General features: G+C 42.9%; 1 protein-coding gene across 1 annotated transcript; it reads left to right on the top strand.

Annotated features, from left to right (window-relative positions):
- Positions 1–1,749: 1,749 nt before the first annotated feature.
- Positions 1,750–24,703, top strand: pard6b (par-6 partitioning defective 6 homolog beta (C. elegans)). Its single transcript, XM_046056266.1, has 3 exons — positions 1,750–2,144; positions 3,598–3,820; positions 20,603–24,703. The coding sequence occupies exons 1-3, from the start codon at positions 2,082–2,084 to the stop codon at positions 21,556–21,558; spliced, it is 1,242 nt and encodes a 413-aa protein (XP_045912222.1). The 5' UTR covers positions 1,750–2,081; the 3' UTR covers positions 21,559–24,703.
- The last annotated feature ends 161 nt before the right edge of the window (positions 24,704–24,864 follow it).

The raw sequence follows: 24,864 nt of genomic DNA, 5'->3' as shown, positions 1-24,864 counted from the left end.
TGTAACTTCTGGATTTGTGTAATGTCAAGCACTTGCTGTCTTTTGTATATTCAATTATGTCAAATGTTTGTTTTCATTTTAAGTTTTAAAAAATTATGCAACAAAACTAACAGGAGTGTGTTTGTGTGTTGGTGAGTGGGGGGTGTCAATTTGTCAGTTTGAGGTCTAATCAGGAGGAGAACACCTGTGTGGCTTGACTTTATTCACTAATATTTTAATCTCTAGAATGTTGCTTATTGACACAAGAAATAGTCATATGTTTCTGTACCTGATGTGGTATACCACATAATTAAACGTTATCCAGTAAGGGTGTGTGGTCTCATTTTACTGGCCCTCACATGAAATGTTTTGAACTGATTTTCATTGATGGTTATTTATAACTATCACTGACTCTAGGGGAGAGGGAAACTATTTTTGTGCACCACTTTTATCACTGCCTGTGGCAGGGTATACTGTACTAAAAACCTTCCAGTGTAAACATACATTAAGTGCTTGCATACACTGGGCTGGTAGCCAGCAGCAGTAGGCCTATGTGGCTTTTGGCCAGAAGATGTCACTATACAATAAGAAACAAGGTGCAGTCATCTATAACAAACTGTGACTGTTGAGATTACTCATAAACTGTATATAAAAAGGGATTTCTCTATCTAACACAATTTTAGTTCCTGGTTATTAAGTGTTATTTCCTAATAGCTAATGCCTCAAAAGTATAGGAAATGGCTATTATTCCCCAGGACAGTGATATTTCAAAATTTACCTATTTCTAATGAGAAAACAGGGAATTGTTTGTTTTTTCATTCACATGAATTCAGAAAAAAACAACATGAATCCAAACGAACATGTATTTATACACCAGCTTTATACACTGAACAAAATTATAAACGCAACACTCCCCCATTCATCATGAGCTAAACTCAAAGATCTAAGACTTTCTCTATGTAAACAAAAGGCCTATTTTTCTCAAATATTGCTCACAAAACTTGTCAATCTGCGTTAGTGAGCACTTCTCCTTTGCCGAGATAAGCCATCCACCCCACAGGTGTGGCATATCAAGATGCTGATCAGACAGCATGGGGATTGCACAGGTGTGCCTTAGGCTGGCCACAATAAAAGGCCATTCGGAAATGTGGGTTAGATGTTATTTTGGATTCATATGTTGTTTTTTTGGACTTTGTGTGAATGAAAAGGCACAAATTCACTGGTTTTCTCATTGGAAATAGATACATTTGAAAATATCACTGTCCTGGTCTCAAAAAACAAAGTTTGGGGAGATAAATAGCCATTTTCTACACATTTGAGGCATGTGCAATTAGGAAATAACACTACCCGGGAACAATAAAATTAACTTGTCACACAGTGTTATTGATATCCCTAATACATAGCTTACTAATGAGGTTGATTCTGGTGTATATATAAATATTTTTTTCTTACTGATGTATGGAGGTAAGCATATCAACTGTTCAGGGAATCATTTCAAAAGGGGTCTAGGGTCCCCATTGAAATTTGTATAAATGTTTATCATGTCATAATCTTTTAATTAACACTTTTAAACATGTGTGATATATGATGGCAGTGCCAAATCATGGTAATAGTCCACTCAGATGAGGTTTAAATTAAAGTATGACCCTACATCTAAAAGTCTTAAATGTCTAGCTTTGATCCAGCTATGTGGAGCAAGGTTGTGAGTCCCTCTGGTCTCTCTAACAGGCTCTTATTTTGAAGTGAAGAGTGAGAGTCTTTTATTTTGAAAGCATCGTGTCTCCAGCTCTTCAGGCACAGAGGGAGGGAGGAAGAGAGGTAGACGGTAGACACCGGACAGACACGGTACCAACAGCGGTGAAGTACAGCGGCAGCGACAACTATGAGAGGAGATAAGTTTACAGGGTGAGGTTGGCTGGTTGGCAGCCGTTGTCGCATTCTTGGAGAAACACCGCAAACCGTCGGACGTCGAGAGGTCGCGGGACAGTCTGCGGTCCGGGAGAAATAACTGGTGGACACATACACACGCACACACGGTTTCTGGAGACACAGCAGCAGGAGCAGGGCGAGTGTTTTGGCGGCGGTCCCGCTGCTAGCGAAACATGAACAAAAACCACCGAGTGCCGAGCAACCGATCTCTTGGTGCCGTGGAGGTGAAGAGCAAGGTAGCCTAACGTTCCATGGATACTTCTTTGTCAGTTTACTTGCTGTATGTGGAGTCTTAACTGTCCCTATGACGAGCACTCTGGCTAAATTAGCCTGCTAACTGCCTTGATAGTTCAAGTTATGGTGTCGCACAAATTACAAGCTACAGCTTAACACACGCCAACACAGGGCTTCTTAGTCTGACTAACTCGCGTGTAGCTCGCCATACTCGAAACTTTGATTTTAACCGTGGCGTATTTTGATTCTAAGTTGATGTGATAAGTTTGCTAGCTAGCTAGTTAAGTTTTTGAAGGTGGAGGTTATTGTCAGCTGACGCCGCAGTGAGCCAGTGTCACCTGTCGCAGCCTCCTCCGCCCACCTGCTCATTTACCAAATATTGACTCAAAGTTTGAGTCAAGTTTTTATTTTAGCTTCACCCCGTGGGCAGTTTACATAAACAATAAGATACCTGAATCAAATTATATCGGGATGACTCATTAAGAGCTGCTTGTCCTGCTGTTTTCCCTGTGCGTACAGGTGTGCCAGGGCCTGCCTCCTGACTGGGGCATGATCACACACACGTGCTGAGGAATGGCGCTTTTTGTTGCTCAAAACTATTTTTTAAAGACTAGATATGTTGACACAAGCTGTGACCTATTTTTTTGTTGCCCCTGCCTCTGTAGTTCCCTTCACACAAAGTTATAACGTGCTTTGTTCAGCTCCTTCTCAAACCCAGCAGTCGTGGTCATTTGATATGTTTTGTCTAGAAACAGGCCTGTGACCTGTTTTGTTTCCCAGCCTATAATTGATATACTTCTGCTTTGTGCAAATGCATTAGATGATGGGTGTCCAGGTTGGCAGTGAATTGTAGATCATTTTCTGTCAGCGCTTGGCAACAGTAACCACAACACTTGGTACTTCTCATTAACACCACCAATGGGACACTGTGCTCTCTTAGTTTCATCTAAAGAAAAAGGGATCTGCAGCCATTGGTCAGACCTCACTGATTACTGCCTTACTCATAAGCGAACAATGTGTTTTGTGGGAACATGTGTATGCCTACAACACAAAGTCTTTCTAATAACTGCATACCATACATGCTGTCTGGTAGCTTCATTTGCACAATGCTCTTCAGTCTTGAACTTACTGCATCCACAAATACAGAAACCTGGAGATACACACACACACACACACACACATCACAAAGTCCTTCAAATTAATAATTCATCACATGTGGTGTTAGCTTGCTACATGGATGACAGCCACTGACATACAGCCGACGGTGGTTTTGAAATTAGCTAGGCTACCAGAAGAGTGTGTGCTTATTAGTCCCAGCACCAGATCTCAGACCCTTTTGAAGAGAGTTCATTAATATTGACTGCATAGGCTTTGTACGACATCTCATCTATCTCACGGTTTCTTTGAGCTCTTAATCGCGTACTCACATGTGTATGCCTGTCTGCTCCATCCCAGTTTGGTGCAGAGTTTCGTCGGTTCTCGCTGGATCGGTCGAAGCCGGGCCGCTTTGATGAGTTCTACGGCCTCCTGCAGCACGTTCATCGTATCCCCAATGTGGAGTTGTTGGTGGGCTACGCCGACGTGCACGGCGACCTCCTACCAATCAACAACGATGACAACTACCACAAAGCCATCTCCACTGCCAGCCCTCTACTCAGGCTGTTCCTGCAGAGGAAAGGTAAGCACAGAGGAAGTGTTTGAACAACGAGTGCTAGTTTCCACCTGTTTGTTAGGCCAGATCTGCTTTGCTATGGAAATGCAAACAAAGGTCTTGTGTTAGCTTTGAATAGTACAACTTGAAATATGGGATAGGCTGCTGGACAGGAAAATATGGAATACATACATAATGTATGTAATGGCTGCACATGACTGTAGTTTGCTAGACATTGTTTGCACATGTTTAGGGACTAGCATGAACCTGTTTCTGTCACACTACATATATAAAGTGATGATTGGATTAGTGTTTGAAGTGCATCATCCTTGCTAATGTTACTTAGTGTGACCTGTTGAATGCAGGGGAGACCCCAGGGTCTGCTGGCCGGGGGCAGGTCGGGCCGCACACTCTGTTGTGTTTAAGCTGTCTCGCTGTGCCATATGACCCTATAGAAGCTAAGCCACTTTGTCAGGAGGAGATTAGTGGGGTCACTGTGTAGCGCTGCATGGGACTGTGTTTCAATTACACGCTCCAGACACTAGCCCCACGCTGGGTTCACTGCTGCTCTCACGCACAAATGCATGAAAACACAGTCACGCAGGCAAGCATCACACATCAGCCATGCACTCGGACATGCAGTGCCATGTAGAAAGCATAGAACAAAGACGGAAGACATACACACACTAATGCAGCCACAACCCCGTGCACACCCCATTGCCCTCAGACCCTGGTTTCCCTCCTGATTTGTTTACCCCCCTTTACTTTACTGCTAAGCACCAGTTGGTCTCAGCTTAAAAGGGACCAGCAGATGAAGCAAATTGGAAGATTATAGATATATCTGCAGACACTTATTATTTCTAATAATGGCTCTACAGTGAGTTGATAGCTTCTCTTTGTGAGTGAGGTATGTCAGGCGAAGGGCCAACTCAGAACCTTTAAATACTGAACACTAAGCGGTATGTTTATGTGCAAAGTATCTCACATTATTCTGTTTTCTTGGCAACAAGATGTCAAATTGACAGCGGATGACGAAGGATTTTGTTTTGGAGAAATTGATTAAGTTCTTCACGACCTTGTTGGTATGTAATCTCAGGTGACTCACACAAAGTCTTTCATGTTATCAGCAGCAAAGGAGGACGGTCATTGTGGGAGGGTCATACTTAGTCACACCTGTGCAACCCTGAAACGGTTCTTTCCACGGCTACTTTCCACTAAACCAGTTTAGGTTTATGCACCTCAGCATATCGGAGTTTCAGTCTTACAGTCACAAGCTGGCTTATAATGCCATTCGATTACTACTATGTCCTTTGAGACTGTAACTGAGTGATTATGTAAATGTGTTAGTCAGTGGTCAGATGTGATTGGTCATTATTGCGTAAGAGCAGGACTTCAGACAAGGCAAAGTTTGTTAGAACTTGGCCTTCATGGAGTAGTGCAGTGAAATCTTATTACCGATATCTGGGAAATGGAGCTAATAAAAGCTACACTCAATTGCCAGTCTCAGTGATTATAAACAGGTTTCTGACAGACTGTGTGTGTGTGTGTGTGTGTGTGTGTGTGTGTGTGTAATAAAAAAAAAAACATATCTAGCTTCAGTCGATGCGTGTCATGTGAGGTTATTTTTGGCACTGCATTTCATTTCTCTGGAAGACTAAATCCAGGGTACATACATCCTGGGCTAGGTGCTCTGTGGCTTTTGTTCATTCAGTGGTGTGCAGATGGTTCGATGGCTGGATAGAGGGATGGACGTTAGGCTGTGAGTGACTGTTGTATTGTGGTCTGATTCTTGAATAATGCACACATTGTTGTTGTTTATGCATCAACATGGGTCATCACTGACCAGCCATTAATGTCGTATTGTTCACCACAGTAAAATGGGGTAAGTGTTAGTGCCTGTGTGTAGACTGCTGGACTCTGTCTGTCTCCGTCCAATACAACTCAGCAGGATTTGGGTATCCCTTACACCCCGCCCCAATCCGTGAACAATGCGGTCATGACTACTGAGCTGGCAGCGAGGTGTCCTCTGTTTACTGGTTGTCATAGCAGCATTGAAGAGGCCAGTTCATAGGTGGATTAGCAGTGCTGGAGTCTCTTCAAGGCTGATAGCAGCTGCAAAGCATGCTGGGTGCAGTGCTGCTAGTACTTTAAAAACAGGTTCAGTGTGTAATGTTCAGGAGGATCTATTGTCAGAAATTCTCTCTATCTATAATTTTACAAGTATATTTTGGGTGGTGATGGTTCAGTGGATAAGACACATGCCTTTGGTGTGAGAGACCCGGGTTTGAATCTGCTGTGAGACACCAGTGTGTCCCTGAGCAGGGCTCCAGAGGCGTGCGACCTCTGACATATATAGCAATTGTAAGTAAGCGTCAGCTAAATGAATAAATGTAGTGAGAGTGTAGCCGCTTTCAGAAAGAACATCTTCATGTATGTCGCATTCGCTTATTCATACTGAACAAAAGTTTGCAGCTTTATCCCGTGTGAAAAGGCCCGCAACCATGTGTGCTTTCACATAGAGGGCCGTCTTTACCGGAACCAGCGGCATGCCGGCTGTAGCTTTTCACAAACGGATCTTTCTGTCTTGTGTCTGTCACCAGCTTTTCCTGCTCAGAGGCGGATAAAATCTGCTCCATACCTTTCATAAAGTGCAGCAAGCCGGCAGATTGGCGCAATACCCCCTGAAATAAGGCAGCGTGAAAGCTGCTAGTGTTAGGGGCTAATTACAAAAGTTGTACTAGTAGTGTTTTTAGCTTTTAGTTGGCAGTCCAGTCAGTGTCTGACACGCTGTCAGATCTTCTAATGGTCATGCTGTCCTCCTCAAAAATCAAGGAGAATGATCCATAGGCTGTATAAAAAATGTTGATCCCACAGAAGCTGTGATGCTGTGGGACCCGGACTTAGAACCAGGAGTCCAGAAGAGGGTGATTGTAGAAAGTGATCAGTCTTGACAAGGAGGTTTAAGTTGAATGATGAATGAGCATCTTGTAAATTTATAAAACAATTTACTGTTGCCACACAAGGCAATTTATTATTTTGGCCGGTGGATTTTTTTTTTTTCATCTACCAGCCACCTTGGCAGGTGAGCCAAAATAGTTAATTTTCCACCCCTGCTTCGTAGTAGTGTCCATGTTGATTTCACACACACTGAAGTTGGAAAAACAACTTCACAACTCGGGAAATGGGACTATCCGAGGAGCACGTGAATGCACCGTGAGCCATGAGCTCACCACTGGATGCCACACCAACTTACACACTGAACCTGTAATGTGTCATTTGGATGTGTCTGATATTCTCATGTAGTTGCAGCTACTTAGAGAAGTGTATGTGTCTACGCAAACCACCTGAATCGGAATCAATAAAATCTAAATGATAGCCAGTCCAGAAAGCACATTATAATTCGCTTATAGATGAGCGTTGTTCAGAGCTATTTCCTGGTCCGGGCTGTTTTGCAAAGCTCGGTGTAAATGGAGAACGTTGTGGTCATTAGTCTGCTCTCAAAGACGAAGCAGTGCATTGAGGAATGTTGATTTTATTTTCTCTTTAAAATAATGTGTTTTATGTCTTTGTTGTCAAATGGGTGACTGCTCTATTGCAGCTGGTTGGAGACATGGCTGTGTCACACCTGGCCTTTTGCTAGCCCCCAGTCAGTCTGCTGGTTGTTAACTCCTTGTCTTCTCACTTGGCTTGGAGGGAATCAATGGGATGATAGTACGATACTTCACAGTATCTTATAAATAATAACCAAACTCAGTTACCTTTTAATAAGGTGTTGCATACTTTTTTACAGTTGAGACCTTTACCATGTCAGTGCTTTCTGGTGGACAAACTATATAATGGTGACACAGTTTCTAAGTGACCTCAAACCTAGTTTGGCATTTCTGTTGTGCAATTTCCTTATACTTATCAGATGACACATGCTCTGATACAGATGCATTACAAACTTGTTAAGCAGGTGTGGGGAAAAATGCTGTAAAGTTAGAATGCTTTCAAAAATAGATGACGTGTTAATAGATTATATGTAGATGTTTGAGCCAACCTACTTGCTGAGTTCCTTCAAAAACTATGAAGAATTGATGCTGGAGTCAAAGGGCGGTCACACCAAATATTGATTTTGATTTTCTTCTGTTCACTAACTTTTGCATTTTGTTAATTGATATAATCTATTAACATTTCTATTTTTGAAATCATACTGTACAGCATTTTTTCCACACCTAAAAACTCTTGCATGGTTCTGTATCTGCAGTAAGCTGATCTTGCCCATATAGTGGCCTGGCGGATTTATCGTTGTATTTCAAATTTCTTAACCAACCAAATTATTGTTATTGCAGTGTGTGTGATCAAAGTGCCTTATAAATCACTGTATTTTTGTATATTTGAGCATTGATTGTAAAACATTCAGTAGAATAGCACTGTTGCTCATGAAAATATTAAATATTAGTTGGTCATGTAGGCTTGTGGACTTGGTGTGGTATAGTTTAGGATCCAAGCAAAACTGACACCAGGGAAACTGCGAGTCACACCCAGGTTCACTGGTTGGCTTTAAACATGGTTGTCAGAAGAGATTTTCCTGGGTGTGAGTAATGCCATGTTTGCCTGTGTCATCCAGAACGTTGTTTGCATTTTTACACGCATAACATACAAAGAGTTTCCAGGTTGTCGTCCATGTAGTGGTAGCAGCGTTTCAAGCAATCTCTCTCAGGGCGTTGGTTTGTTTGACGTTGCTCACACAGTTTCAGTCCTCATAACTCTTTCACCTGTAAGGTAGAAGGGGAAAAGGTATGGTGAGGGACAGGAATGCTTGTATTTGCGTATCTAAGCAGGGACTGGCTGAGAAATTAGTAACCAGCGTGTGAGTCATCAAGCCAGAGAAAAGTACATACACGGTGTGAAAGTTCAACACCGACAAAGTCTACCCACCCTGCACGGCAAGTATTAGAGCTGGATTGTGATAAGAAATGTGGTGAGTTAAGTAGTGAAAGGGAGAGATGCTGAAGGTGCACAGTGACAGACATGGGGGTGAGAAGGTGACAGCCACAGAGAGACGGATCTAACAAAAACGTCAGAGTGGCGGGAAAAAAGATTTAGATGAAAGAGATGAAACATAAAAAGTCAGACGAGTGAGGACGCCACATCATGTAAGGAGGGAGAGATTTATACTGTGAGCTCGAGATGAAAGGTTTAAAGTGAAAGAGATAAAGTGCTGGCAGGTGTAATGGATGTCAACTTCCCCAAGGAGCGCAGGAGAGAAGTGTAGGAGCACGATCTGTGAAAATAATAGAATCAGCCAAAATAAAGTTTTCCACAGAGCATGAATTATTCCCTAGGATGCTGTCTGTAATGAGCGAGGGAAAGATGGATTCATAGCACCGGAGGAGGAATGCGTGGAGGAGGAACATATCTAAGGCCTAATAAGAGAGATGCAAGGATGAAAGGGAGAGAGAGTAAACAGCATTAAAAAGGGAGTAATGTATAAGGCATTGTTTGGGCAAGGCATCTCATTAGTGATGTGGGGAAAGGAGAGGGAGTCGTGTAAGTGTGATAGGAATGCAACAAGAGGGGGGGAGAGAGAGGGAGGAGGATAGTGGGAATAGTATTAGTGAGGGAGGAATGCAGAGTGAGGCCCACGCTGGGGAGGTTTGGAGAGGGAGGGAGAGAGAAAGAAAGGAGAAGGGAGAGAGATGGAGAATGATGGGAGGGTGGAATGTGGCCAGGCTCTGATCACGTCTGCTGGCTAGATTAGGCCGGACAGCAGGCCAGACTGGACCCTCGGCTACAGAGCCTGGTTCCATCAACAAGGGGTATAGACGGACAGAGAAGGAGATGGTCAAGAAAGCGAGGGAGACGGAGCGAAAGAAAGCCGGAGAACGTTTAAAACGAGTGAGAGTGCACAGCCTGGCAAGCTAAAACCTTACACTCTACTCTTTTTTTTTAAACCTGGTTGGATGAGACTTGATGGATGGAGATGGGTGCAGGGGTAGTGGAGTAGGGGGGAGACGGTGGGAGTCCAGGCCCTCGTATAGAGTATAGAGTCTGTCAGTTTCTCAGCTCAGAGTTGGTCAGGAAAGATGAATGGATAGAGGGAGGGAAGGAAACGGAGGGGGGGGGGGGGAACATGGAGGAGGGAGAAGGGGGAGGCAGTGGGCAAACTGGCAAAGTGAATGGAAGAAAGAAACTGGACTGCTGACCACTGAAAAACAGGAAAGATGGCAGATGAGGGGGAAAGAAAGTGACTGATCTTTACTTTGGACAGATGCAGCTAAAGAACAGGACAGAGACTGTTGAACTTTGTCAGCTTGGGACTCAAAGCATGTCATAAACGCTAGCTGATATATTGCTGTTGTTGGAAAGCGCCTCATACTGTGTCATGAGGTGAAACAAAGCCTTGTTTTTATCCACTTTAGTTCAAGTCACTGGTTTTGAAAGTGCTGTACAAAGAAAGAAGTGCGGCGTCGATAAGCTGCGTAGCAGATATTTAATTTTCTAAAATGGCACAAACCACACGTGGGCATTACAAAATGAACGAAAAGCAAATAAATGATTAAGACATAACAATTAACACTAAATAGAAAAAAAGAGAGAAAAGGGGGAGACCTTTTGAGAGAGAGATTAGCTTTAAACGCAACAGAATGGACTTTTACACTAGCGTGGCGAAAATAGAGAGACCATGCAGACGATCATTCAACCGTGTGAGGTGGGAGATTTACCATGTAGTTGATAAAATGTTGCCATAATTTATAGACAAAACGCATCTTATTCCTTTTAGTGAGTATCGTTTCAGATACTCAAAGTATGCAACCGTCCACTTCTTTCAGATTTTTAATTAGAAAGCATTCTTCTTTCCCCTGGGCTTGGTGCTATAGCGATATTGATGTGAAGCATAACTGATATGCTTATCTGTGAATTTCTTTCAGCACACCATTCCAGCATATTTACCCTGGCTCGCCGCGTACCGTAGTCAGCAGGCTCTGACATGCAGCTCCCAAACACTGCTGCTTAACTACTCTCACTGTACTTTATCCTTTTTTATATAGTCGCATTCTGTACAGGTTTGCAAAGCTATATAAAACTGATAATGGCAATAGATAGGTTCACATATTTTCAAGTCTAACAGTTATTGATAGCTGTAATTGTTTCCTGTACATACTGGCTGCAACAAGATCCCTTCCTAACACAAATCGACTGTAAGAATCTACAGTCTGCAAAAATGACTTCTTAAGTTGATCTGAAGCTAATATCTGACCAAGCTGCAGCCTTTTTGGTACATTTTGCTTTGTGTCTCTATTCCTCAGCAGGAAACGCTGTTGGTAGAAGCACTCGCAGGGAATTCCACACTAAAAACACTAACTTTGTATAACATTTGCTTGATCCAGCCTGCTGCAGCTTCATTATCTTAAGCTACATTTTAGATTAGCCTTATTTCACCGAACGAGGACCGTGGAATTTGTCCTGCATCACTCCATTGAAATGGTTTTAGGAAGGGATATCTTCTGTAGCTATGGTGTAGTCTGCTAAAAGAGAAATTTGTCTCAGTGGCCAGATCTAACTGCAGGTTGGCTGTGTTGTCTTCCAGAGCCAGATGCTGAAGGCAGGACAGAGCCAGAAGCACAGAGTCCACCTGCTCGTCCTTCCCCAGTAAAGTCCTTATTCAGACGCATGAGCGACAGGCTTGTGAGGCTAGACTTGAGTTCCCCCAGCGCAAGTGGCTGCTCCTCCCTCCCTTCTTCTCCTCCTCCATCCTCCCCACCGTCTAGTACTTCCTCTTCCTTCTCCTCCTGGAGGCGAAGTATAGCAGGGCTGCGTAGAAAGCTTGGTTTATCAGATCCAGGTCTAGCCACCTCACCCCAGACTCAGTCTCCTTCCGGTAACCCAGTACTGAAACCTACATCCCCAACTGACCTGTCCCTGTCCACTACTCCGCCCTGTCTCGGTCTCAAATCCAGCCTCAGCCCCAGGCACATCCCTGCTCCTAGTTACCCTGAGTCCAAGCTCCAGTCTACATGCCCCATTCTGAGTCCGTCTCAGCCCTCATCAGATCCATACATGTCTTACCAGTCCCAGTCCCTGCCATCCAGTCACTGTCCTATTTCAACCCTTGTTTCCAGACAAGGTGCTACGTCTATTGTCCCAACTCTGGCCTCAAAGGACCACTGAGTCCTGGGCTTGATTTACCTGCAGAAGCAGAGTCTGAGGGACAGATTGAGTCAAGGGCACAGGGGAGAAAGAGGGAGGGCGAGGAGGTATTGCAGGAAGGAGAGAGGTGTCTATGTCAGCACAAAAGAAATTGATGGAATTGCTTCATAATGCAGTGACGAGACGCAAACACACACAGAACAGTGCTGTACTGGCAAATAAACTGTATTCATTCTGCATTAAGCCCAGTCGTAAGCTGTGTTAATTGTTCTTTGCATAATGCTACATTAAAGCTTGTTTCCCCTGCAGTGTAGATTTCAGTTGTTTTTTTTTTTGATAAATGGCTCCTGTCAAGACAGAGTAATAAAGCAGGAGTGATGAGTGTACTAGAGAATTCATGAGTGAGATTATATGAGGAAGCTTAGAAGTACGCTAATGTTCATGACTGGAGCCTTTTGAATTATAGATTTAATAAGTAATTCCTCAAGTTGTCAGTTCAATTACACATCAGCGCTCTGTCTTTGCTCCAGCCTGCCTCACACCTCTGTAAGCCTCTGCAGCATCTCCACTTGTATCGATGCACTCTGTAGTCTCTGTGTCCTGATTCCGTCCTTTCCTCTCAGCACTCTCCCTTTGACCTCCCTCCTTCCATTTTTTTTTTTTTCTCTCCCCGTCTTATCAGCAGCATTAAGGCACTTTTATCTGGGCTGTGCCAGGAAGGTATGCTCTCCACACCAAGAATAGTAACCCTCCGGGAATTTACTCCTTTGAAAGTTTTTTTATCACCTCCTCCTCTCTTTTCCTTTCTTCTCTCTCTCTTACACTCCGCTGTGTGTATTTGCTGTATTTCTGTCTCTCCTGCCTGTCTCCCGTCTTGTGTTTTGCACCACCCCTGGTTTTTCTCATTGCCACAAGTTCACACTGACACACAGCTACACTCCCCCTCCTCCCCCTCTTGTAGCGTTCTGTGTCAGGAACTCCGTGGCACCGGCTGTGTGGTGAACGTCCAGGCTTGTCGTCAGCAAACCTGACTGTTTCCAGAACACCGCAACCTTCAACTGCTTGTCTTTTTCTTTGTGTTTTCCTTACTCATATCCTTGAGGCATGTGTAATGCCTGCATACCAAAGACCGGTTTCATGGACTGCAGTAATTACAAACAAATAAAGACTCATCCTTTTCTTTTAACTAGAGCACTACTTATGCATGTCTCTGTACAATATATTAGAACATTTATTTCAGAGATAAATATATCTATCTGCTGTGACCTTATTCAAAATGCTCCTTCCCCCACCGCAGTGACTGTAGTTGTAATTAAACATGTCTGGTAGTTGCTACTGTAGTGGTGAGTTATTGTGCCATACAATGAAAGAATGTTCTACTATATTCATTTTATCACTCAAAGAGCAGCTGCTAACATACCTGAAATGTAAATATAGGCTAGTTGGTAGTATTAGTAATCATATTAGTAGCAGTAGTGATAGTGGTGGCACTTAAGACAAGTCATGTAGTTGCTCCTTCCTGATCTTGTCACCTGACAATATCAAGTAACGGATTGTTGTCAGGGATCATCACGTTGCAAGGAAAGCCAGGGCCTGGTCATCCTGCATCATCATAATTGTGTGTAACTGGGGGAGTAGCTGTTAACAAGGAAGTGGGTGTAATGAGAGAGCGGGTGCAGGCATGAGTGGTACTAGATAAGGAAGTATATTAATGTCAGCTTTAAAAAAAAAAAAAAAAAAAAAAAAAAGTACATTTTTGTATTTTTTTTTTTTTTATTTTTTTTTTATGATTCAAAATTTTAGATGATGCAAAAATATATTTTCTGTGACGTATATTGGTTGTGATAAGCAGTTAGTGTCACTGGCGGAGATAGCGGTGTCAAGAGCTGTGGCGTGCTCTGCAGGCCTACACATTCCACTTATTAGGAGCCATTAACATTGGCTCTTTTAGAGCCCATGGTTGGACCATGTGAAGAATAGAGCACAGGGGAAGATGATGTGTTGAACTGCATGCCAGTTTGCACAAGTGGTTTCCTTTCCTTAGGCAGTGTTGTCTCAGTCCCTTCACTGTCAGGAGAGAAATGCATTAAACGTGTGTGTGTGTGTGTGTGTTAGCTACATACTACATAGAGGAATGTCTAAGCATCACTGCATGTGTCCTCACTTGTGACGATGCGTGTTGGGCTGTCATTTTCTCCTCCATTGCTTCGCTTCCTGCGCTCCTCACTGACTCCATTCAAAGTGTGGGAAATCAAAGCCGCTACTGCATAGTTGGAATACCTAACCTGTGCAGAGCCATGGTAAGTGCAGGGCTGGGGATTATGTTTTTATTCAGGGTCAATTATGACTTAAGTATGATACTGATACACTGCAGGTGGATCTTGTATCGTGGTTATCATCTGAGGAGATGAGAGACTTTGGCAAAGATAGCCAACAGAGCTACTTTCAGACATTTTTAACATGGGTTGGTGACACAGTTTATCTGCAGTAGTTAAAGGGAACTCTGGTGATTTAGTATTGTACTTTAAAGCTAAGGCACTCACAAGAGACAGGTTTAAAAAAAATAAATAAATAAAAACAGGTCAAAATCAAAGCAGCTGAGGTATCCAGATATTGCAACCGATAGCATCTTTTCATTAGACACCCGGAGCCTTTCCCTAGCGTTTATCAGACTTTCTGTAAGAATTTATTTTCTTCAACTTCACAGAGCTCCTCCGAAGCCACAGAAGACGTCAAACAGCTGTTTTCACATGCTGTGTACTATCAATGTCAAGTAAACTGTTTTCTAAACCCCTACTATCCCTTGTGCAAATGTCCAGTCACAGGGAGGTCTGAAAAGCTTTGATGTCTCCACATGTAGAAGGCGTGTGCATTCCAGGGCTGTAAGTCTGTTTAATCCATTTCTGCCATAACCCTCCAAATTTATTTACAGTGTTTGTCTCCAGCTGCAGACAATAGCATGTCTGGCTAACTAGCTTAACCTAACCCATAGCTAGTTCCAAAGCCAAGTACCATTTCATACTACATTGTTATAGTACATTACAGTCTATGTTAAAATAAAATCCCTTCAAAATACCACATCCACTGTGAAGTATTTCCACACTGTGTCAAAGTCAAGATGCGACTGCATCAGAGTGTAGGGTGACGTTAGAGGCCCTGTCCTGCTAATTATTAGATTTGTTGAAGTTTACATTCCTACTACTAAATTTACATGTGAGTAATAAGCTCGTTTGGAGAACTTAAGGAATAATGGCACCTTTTTTGCTAAGAAAAAGTGGAACTAGTAGAAAACATGTGGTGGAAGAGTATGCTGGCAGTAGTTCCTCATACCTACTTTGTTGCAAAGTGGTCCATAAATACCTTGTGTTAAACATCCTCCCATATCTTGGCATTATAAAACTTTCCCATCTCCTCTCCTCATGTTTTTTCCTTTTTTTTTTTTTTTTTTTTTTTTAATTAATCATTAGCCAGACCAGCTGCATACCTGTACACTCTCTCATGCTTTGTATTTACAGGACACAGTGGGAATAAAAGTGAAGTTACATAAGCGCCAAATAAGCAAACTCACACAACAGCAGACACCAAATGTGCTATAAAGTGTATAAATGAAGAGAGACAATTTTTTTTTTTTTCTATGCTCCGATCATTGGACCACAACCTCCGGTAGCTTCAGCCATCAGCCAAGCAGCTTGTGGCTCTTGTTGGTTGGCTGGCTCACATCAGGATGTCTGGTTTAAAAAAAAAAAAGTGCCTTGACCTAAAAGGTTTACAATAATGATCAACCCATATTGTTCCAAAGCCTAGTAGCGGTTTGTTGCCCATTTGCTAAATTGACCACAGGCGCACCCATTCTGTGCTAGCCAGCTGTGATTATTGCACTGCTGGTTTCATTGATTGACCTCTCGTGCATTATGGTAATATCTAAGCACCATCAGTGGTCCAACACTTGGGGTCATTAGCACAATGTTAGATATAATTGGCTCTAAGTAGCTAAAATACATTTAATAATAGGATACAATGATTCACATTTTTGATAGTTTGAAACATTTGATGGTAGATTTTCTCAGATTTTGTTTGGAAGCCTCATACGGATTGAACCAGCTCACAATCAATACCATAAATGCTGCACTTGCTAACCAAGCAGGTTCATTGTCATGTGAAATCGTGCACAAAGGTCTTTCAAGTCTACAATGCTCTAGGTGTTCCCTACATGTGGGCATGTACATGAACTTTTCTGAGATCAGATGCCTTCACTTGCTATCAAGGTGACAAAAAAAGGAAGGAACCTTATCGTGGCAGCCATGTACAGGCATGTAAGCCCTGTGTGTGTAAATAAAAAAACTGGGAACAAAAGAAACTTGTTTTTACTTTAACAAATGAGGAACGAACGTGTGTGTGCGTGTGCGCGTGGTTTATATTATGGCTTGCCTATAGGCCTTTGTAGCCAATTAGACGGAGCGCTTTGCTTCTGTGCTCTGAGCACTGATGCAGCATCATATTATATTGGGATTCTCAGCGCTGCTGTTCATTAATACTCAGCCATCACCACTAACCAGAGATAAACCTTATAGATGCATGTACACTGTGTGTGTTTAAATGAATGCCTGTTTGTGTGGGCTCGCATATGTAGGCTTACATATGCAGGGGTCAGTAAGCTGCATGCTTTTAACACTTGCAACCCGAATAGCATTTCTTTGCTGTGTGTGTGGCCCTAAAAGGGACCATCCTATTCTGTTCCCTCAACTATAACTTTATTGTCAGGTCTGTCCTTTCATATGCTGGAGATAGAGGGATGATTTAGATGAAAAGAAGTCTAGAAAGAGTGAAATGAGATATAGAGCGTCGCCTCCTCCCATGCATGACTGCACTGCAAGAGCAGCCCTTGTGTCTGCAATGTGGACAGAAGTGTGTGTGTGTGTGTGTGTGTGTGCGTGCAAGGGGAAACATCCACCTGTACACCCTTTTTGCATAATGTCTGTCTTTATGACCGTGTTTACGTGCAAGCGGAGGACAAGGCATGTAGACAAAACACAGCTCACATGGTGCAACTAGTTTATTGGTTATTTTTTTTTTTTTGCATGTTGACCTCAGACTACTATGGACCAGCTTCACATGAGAAAAGAAATATAGCAACAATAGCTTCATAAGGTCAGGGCTGGCAAAGATACAGTTAGTGTGTATACACTGGACTTCAAGCCTCATGGGAAGTGAAATGCGAGACTGCTGCTCTTTCTCAGGACAGTCGATCCTTTGTTTTGGTTTTAGGGATGGAGAGGGGAGTGGTGGGTACGTACCTGAACCTGAGAGCTGGAATCTTTATCAGCCACCTGAATGGATGTTTTCCCAGATTAGACACAAACACACACAGAAGGTGAGACAAACAGCGAGGGGATAAATATTCAGTGTAAGATTTCCAGAGCTTTATTTATAGAACACTTTAATCTAAAAACAGAGTTTTTCAAAGTGCTGGTGAAAAAGTTAATGACACATTGAAAAGAAAGATGTTAAAAAATAACACCAGAAATAGACAAAAACTTGAAATTAAAGGGGCTGGGCACCTGCAAAAGAAGAGAATGAAAGAGACAAAGATGTTAATGTTTAAATGCTTGTTCTATGCTGGTTAACTATTAGAGAGCCAAGGATCGTTTTTCCTTCCTTTCCCTGGCCAGCCCTCAGTCGAGTGTTAATATCAGCCATGTTGGGTTAAAGTCTATAGTAGCTTGACAGCGTACACACAAATGTACATAAAAAAGCATCCTGGTGACTTATGCCGCTAAAATGTGACCATAATATTCTTGGCTCAAACCTGCACTGTCACATCTGAAACGGAGATGCCAAAAAAAACTATAGTTTGACATTTGGGAAAATATACTAATTTGCTTTCTTGCTGAGAGTTTGATGCGAAGATTGAAAATGCTGTCATATCAGTTAAATATCAAACTACAGCCAGTAGACCCTTAGCTTAGCATAAAGACTGGGAATGGCTAGTCTGTCCATAGTCTACCTCATAAGCTCAATAACTAGCATATGGTATATCCATAGACTGTATACAGGGTCCGAAATTAACTTTTTGGCTCACCTGCCACGGGGACTGGTAGATGGAAAAAATCCACCAGCCAAGCATATTTTTTACCGGCCAAATCACATATACATTAATTTGAGTACATTTAATTGATATGGTATTTTTAATGAATAAGTGTACATAGAAGTCAAAACAGAGCAACAAATAGTAAGACATGGAAGAGGTGGAACTAGCGCTCATAACAGTACATTTGAAGGTTTTGTAAAACTATCAGAACTTAAACCTCAGTCATCCGACGACTCACTCTCTACCGCAATTACACTTTTTGCATGGTCCATGAATTCTGGCCTCCTACTCCTAACAGAGTTTTGGTGCCACACATCACAGCTTTGCTTGGATCATACTCCCTGATCTCTGGAGAGGACAGCGGGACCATAAGGAGATCTGACAATGTATCAGACTTAAAAAAAAAAAACAGCCAGGACAGGACGTGAAAACAGGACATGTCCTGGGAAAACAGGACTGATGGTCACCCTACCATAGCTTCATATAAAATGTTAGTCTAGCAAACATTACAGGAGGAAAAACAGTTTCACTTACTCGCACATCCACTTGAAGTCAGAAAGTGGCCTGGCCTTCTTGCCAATGGCATGTACAGTCCTAAACAGTAGCTTCATCTTCTTGCTGGTCTGCTCTGACATTGCCATTAGCGCTGTCACAGAAGTTTTCGAGAGTAGATGCTCAGATTGAGCCAGAGACACAGACACGCAGGCAATGTGACACTTACTGTGTTCATGGTCACGAATGTTCTCAAGTTTCATCGTTTTATTTCCGATGACAAATGAGTTCTTTCTGTTTTTATCTTTAGCATACTGGCGACACACAGAACAACTCATCACGACTGCGTCAGAATCATATTGTAGCCAGCCTCTTGAAACTCCGTTCTCTCCAAACCTCCATTTCTCACAAAACTTTCTTTTTTTATGTTATTCGTCCCCCTTTTCGTCTGTGGGTTTTCGTTTTAAAGGTTGGCTCACTCCTGGTAAATGTCGCCACATAACAGCTAATAAGCGGCAGCTAGCTGCAAATCGGTGACTTTGCAGTTCGTACCGCGCTTTCTCCTTTCCACAAGCACTCGCGTGGCCGACGTTGCTATGCAACCATGAACAGAGGCGCGCTTGGAAAAACGGGCGGCCGGGCGCGTCTCAGTGTAAGAGTGTAAGTGAATGTCGCGATATTACTGATCATGGAAAGATTTTGCAGCGGTGCTGATGAATACATTGTGGGGAAAACACTGATTATTACATTACTATTTTGGTATGAACATTCACCCGCCAGTGTGGCGGATAGCCTTTTGAAATTTACTCGCCAAACGGAAAATCTACCCGCATTTGGCGCTTGGCGGGTGTTAATTTCGGACCCTGACTGTATATAAGAAATGGACGTAGTCATCGTGACGCCACCCGTTGGTTTCTGGACTACCGTTTTGAAGCCTCGAGTTTGGCTGATAGGGCGCTGCCATGTCGAGTTTTTGCAAGCAGAAAGTACCCGGAAGTGATGATGTGGCAGAGCTAACGGCCGTGTGCGGAGCTAGTTAGCTTGCTTAGCTAGGTGCAACTGTAACTCACGTTAACTGTCATTTTAACAGGGCTGATAACTTTGTCTAGCGAGCAACGGTCTTAAAACTACTCACCAGAGAAAGTGAACAGCCAACTCCTAATAAGCTTTTTCAGCGGCGCTGGTTAAATTTACACAGTGCCGAGGGTATAGCCTGATTGACAGGTCGCCATGGTAACAACTTGTCAATCATAGATAATCCCGCCCTGAAACATACTCTGCTTTGTGGTCTATTTAAAAATAAATGGGACCGTAATTTACTAAATGAACATCATTTTGTATTGAAGACTTGAAACTAGCGACTGAGACCATAAACTCCTCAGGAAAGTGTTTACTGCGGTAATTATTCAGCTGAGAAATAGGGTTATTTTCCCATTATTTCTAATGGAGCCGGGCTTCTTTTTGCAACCAGAAGAGTCGCCCCCTGCTGGATTTTCAATAGAATGCAGGTTTCAGGGACTTCCGCATCGGCTTCATATTGTAGACTGGAGGCTACCCGCTTGGGTATATCATTTGTTTAATATTTACCGAGTGTAAGATCGACCTGGAGGTGACAAATGGACAATCCGTGACACCAACCATATGCTCATTAAATCTGTAATACAGCATATCCGCTCCCCCTATGCCCCTGCCGTAGCATTTCAAAGAGTACTGATGAAGCACTGGGAGTTGGGCTGAGTGCCCGGTTTGCTGGTGTTGCATTTTGCATCGGCACGACCTGAGGGGAGTTCTGGGGATCAACGTCGTTTGTGTTGAGTACAGACACCCTGCAGGGATGCCTCAGGCTGCAAACTGCACCATTGCAAGGCATTATTCTTTCTCCTGAAACTACATGATGCAACAGAATGTCAGCCTGAATAACAACTTGATGTGTAATGAGCCAGCCTGCTATGACGTTAATGGGAAATTAACCATCTTTTGTTAACATATGTCCTCTTTGTTTCTCTCCTCTTTCTTTCTGACACCCATTCCCCTTTTTGTCTCCCCTCTTCCTCTTCTGTACTTCTCTCTCTCTACTTCTGTCTTTTGTCTTGCAGAGGAAGCTGATTACACAACTTTTTGTACGGACTCTCTGACCAGAAAGAAAAACACAGTGCTTTCTGCAGTTCTCCTGCGGCCTGACACCAACAAAAAAAAATCTCCGGTGATAATCAGCCTCCCGAGGGACTTCCGCCCAGTCTCCTCCATCATCGATGTGGACATCCTCCCTGAGACGCACCGACGTGTTCGCCTTTACAAGCACGGCCAGGAAAAACCGCTGGGCTTCTACATCCGCGATGGCTCCAGCGTACGGGTCACTCCACAGGGCCTGGAGAAAGTCCCGGGAATATTCATCTCTCGCATGGTGCCCGGCGGGCTAGCTGAGAGCACCGGCCTGCTGGCAGTCAATGATGAGGTGCTGGAGGTGAATGGTATCGAGGTGGCTGGAAAGTCTCTAGACCAGGTGACAGACATGATGATCGCCAACAGCCACAACCTCATCATCACTGTCAAGCCTGCCAACCAGCGGAACAATGTTGTTCGCAGTGGAGGAGGAGGAGGAGGAGGAGGAGGTGGAGGTGGTGGAGGCGCGGCGTCTGGTAGCTCAGGGCGCTCGTCGGACAGCGGTGCCAGCTACTACGGCTACTCAACACAGGGTGGGGTTGGTGCTGCGGCCTCCGTGCCATCGCACATCATCCAGAACTTCCCTGTTGGGGAGCTGGAAAGCGACGAAGACGACGAGGATCTGGTGATTGAGGCTGGGGGCGAGGCTGAGCCAATAAGACACGCCGCCTCCAACTATAGCATGCCCTCGCTGCTTCGCTATGAGCCACACCTTAACCTCCGCACTGCCTCCACCTCCGCCCTCTCCATCAACGCCAATGGGACCCTGCCAGCTAGCGGCAGCAGCGGATCACTAAGCAACGCCAATGCCACTTCGACAACGCCGTCGCCAGACCGAGCAATGGAGAGGCGGAGTCTGGAGGAGGACGGCACTGTAATAACTCTGTAGACTCGATATTCACACACTAAACACTGGAAACCAGAGACAAACACTGAAAATACTTCTACACACACTTGTGGGAGTCATGGATCAGCTAATTAAACACAGCAACATCCTGTACCATCATACGGTGACTGTACCTGAGGAGAAGCACAATGAAATGTGTACATATTAAATCTCATGACACTAACATTTACACGTCAAACACTACAGCCCATATTTTCCTCCTCTACATGCCAGTGACCGTGCATGAATGCCATAGTAGTAACACCACCACCCCGGCCCCTCCTCCGGTTCTGCAGGCGGATAAATGTCAGACAAAGAACTGCAGAAAATAATTTGGTTCCCACCAAACCACTAGTAGCACTTGTTTTTAATTCAAAAAACTGTTGTTGCGCTGAGCTTCCACTAGAGGGCAGAGAAGAGACGCCCAATTTTATTTTTTTGTTTTCCCTCAACAGTCCCAGGAATAGATGAAGGTAAAAGTCCTGTGAATGAGTCACTTCCACCCCCATAACAAACACACTGAAGCCGGACTGTAGCTCAAGCATTTATTGACAATCTGTAGTTGTTTTTTGCCTTGTCACCCCACGCCCTTACCACTGTACCACACTATGACCACTTCCCCCAGGTGACCACATCATGCGATTGGTAAACGGTTGCGGTACTTTCCATACAGTGCAAGTACCGCAACAATCGACCAAGTGCTGAGATCCGCAATAATACTGTAGTTTTTATTCAAGGAGAAACAAGTCTGGGTTCTTCTTGTAGGCTCAGATGCTTTTAGCCACTGTTAGCTGTTTCTTCCTCTTTACCTGCTGTGTTAATGACTGACTGATAATGAAAGGCTGGTGATTTTCATGATTCTTGGAGCAACTTGCCTTTTGAAAATCCCTTTACTTTTAGGCCAGTGTTTTATATTATTGATGTTTTCACTTTGTTTCTTGTGTCTCTCTCCTATTTTTTTTATTTTTTATTACAGTACTTATTTCACTAGTGACTGTACGACCAGTTTCCATCTGACGCATTGCAAAGCGCAAGTCACTCCAGAAAATTGCTCTTAGAATTAATTTCCCTCTCATATTTCCTTCATATTGCACTCCCTATCCTCTCCACGACAAGGGCTATTTCCCCTGCTGCATGTGTACAAATAACAAAATGTGAATGTGATTGAGTTTTTGTTTTACCCTCCTTCTTTCTGGACCACAAGTCAAAGTATCTAATGTCAATGCTGTACAATATATCCATCTCTAACGCTAACCCCAGGCCCTGAGTTCACTTGGATGTGTCCTGAAACATTCACATATGAAAAGTGTTCTCTCCAGTATTTCTGCACCATGTTATCTTTTTGCATCTTTATTCTCATTGCATTCAATTAATGACACACTATGTAACACGTCAACTATGTAACATTCAGAATATCAACTTAATATTGACTTTGGGCACAAATGGCAGATCAGTAGCTGACCTGTAACACCACAGAAGTGGGTTAAATGAGCGGTACGTACAGTGACAACAGAGAAACTGCCTGTATCTCAAAAGGGAGCCCTGGTCAGATTGAGTCATCTTTAAACACACACACACATGCAGGTACACAAACAGATTCACTTTTGTATTTGATGAAGGTGAGTCAGGTCTGTCTTATGTGTACAGTATGTCTTGGCCCTGGTCTGTATTTGGTATTTCCAGTGAAGCTGTTGCTTTCCTTGAAAAGTTCCTAATGAGGTAATGAACTGGCTCTCAGCAGAAAGTTGATTGACAGTTTAGGCCTAAGTTTAAAGCTGCACTAGGGGAAGTGTGTGTGTGTGTGTGTGTGTGTGTGTGTGTGTGGTTTTTATTTTTTAAATACTAAAAATGATTTTGGGCTGCAGAGATACTTGACTTCACATGCAGGATTATTCAGTAGTGGAGTCAATCTGAATCCGCCAACACAGTTTTTGAGTTGAATTTGTGGGATTTTTGCACTTAACTCCAAATCATTTGCTGATTATTCCTCTCAGAAATGTGGGCTCCTGATCTCATCACCATGAAAAGTAATTCTGGTACCGCCTACTCTTGAAGTGGATCCCTAACATTTATTGGAAGTATAGATCCATTAATCTCACATGCTGTTGCTAACTGCCTTCCTGAAGAGTGAGAGCAGATGGCCGATTATTTCTCTTATTGATTTTCAACATTTGCTCTCCTGTTAAGTTATAACATTGACTTTAGCATGGATTGTTATCTCACTAGAACACACAGCAACTCTCAGTATCAGCTTCACTTGAACCTATGTGCACTCGTAATGAAACACTGTACATTCATACAGATCACCATCACGCTAATGTTTGAATACCTGATGAGCCTATCCGACTGAATAACTATGACTGGAAACCAACACACATCCGCTATTGTATTTCAAGCTATATGTATACGGTACTGTGCTTTTGGCCTTTTATGGTACACTGGATGCTGGTGGGATTCTGTCTTCTTTCATTCCCGACATTAAAACAGTAATGAATGATACTCTGAATGGAAACATTTTAGAAATCAATGTTAATTTATTTCCTTTAATCCTAACTCTACCACAGGACACTGGGATTGTAACCACAGCGACACTGTTATTTATTCTCTAATCATATGTCTGCATATTTTCTTTCTTTGTACACATTTTATGACTATTTTTTATAACTGATATATATTTTTTTTTTTGGTTCATTCATGATTGTTATTGTTTGGTCATAAATCTCCTGGTAGATGTTATTGTCAAACAGTAGATGATTTTAGTAGGTGATTTTACTGGTCTGGCTAAAGCAAGACATGACACTTTCTTTTTTCTTTTTTTGCATACTGTGAATTATCAATATTATGTTGTGGGAGAGAAAACAGTCATGTTAGCACAACCTCAAAACAGGCTACATGTTTTGCTTTGAGTCTGATGTTTTTTTTTAAAGTGATCAAGCAATGATTTTTGCTTGCCAGATAAATCCTATGGTATAGATTTGTAATTAAAATTGTCAGTATTTTCATATCGATGCTATATATGATGTGCATTTTTATCACATTTAATGAAAATGTTTTAAGATTCAACTGGAGAATGAATATGAATAAATAGTCTTGCACCTGTACTTGCTGATTGGAGGAGCTGGATAAAATAAACTAATATGTAGTATGATCCTTGTTTGGTGGTATGTTACTGTACCTGTTCTCACTTGAACAGTTGTAGTTCATTTAACTTCATTGTGGTGTTTTAGCGCCATCTGTAGGACATTTCAGGAACTGTTTCTTTTCCTTGGGAGCGCTTGATTTGCTGCAGCGGTGAAAACGGCAAACTGT

The sequence above is a fragment of the Micropterus dolomieu genome, linkage group LG08 (assembly GCF_021292245.1).
Source record: "Micropterus dolomieu isolate WLL.071019.BEF.003 ecotype Adirondacks linkage group LG08, ASM2129224v1, whole genome shotgun sequence".
In the NCBI taxonomy this organism is placed as follows: domain Eukaryota; kingdom Metazoa; phylum Chordata; class Actinopteri; order Centrarchiformes; family Centrarchidae; genus Micropterus; species Micropterus dolomieu.
The sequence above is the reverse complement of the archived record's forward strand: the minus strand, read 5'-3'. Positions and strand labels throughout refer to the sequence as shown.

Excerpts from the sequence above, each read along its gene's own strand:
- pard6b (XM_046056266.1), top strand. The coding sequence starts at position 2,082 with ATGAACAAAAACCACCGAGTGCCGAGCAACCGATCTCTTGGTGCCGTG. Across the intron at positions 2,145-3,597 it reads CCGTGGAGGTGAAGAGCAAG|TTTGGTGCAGAGTTTCGTCG; the intron begins GTAGCCTAACGT and ends GCTCCATCCCAG. Across the intron at positions 3,821-20,602 it reads GCTGTTCCTGCAGAGGAAAG|AGGAAGCTGATTACACAACT; the intron begins GTAAGCACAGAG and ends TTTGTCTTGCAG.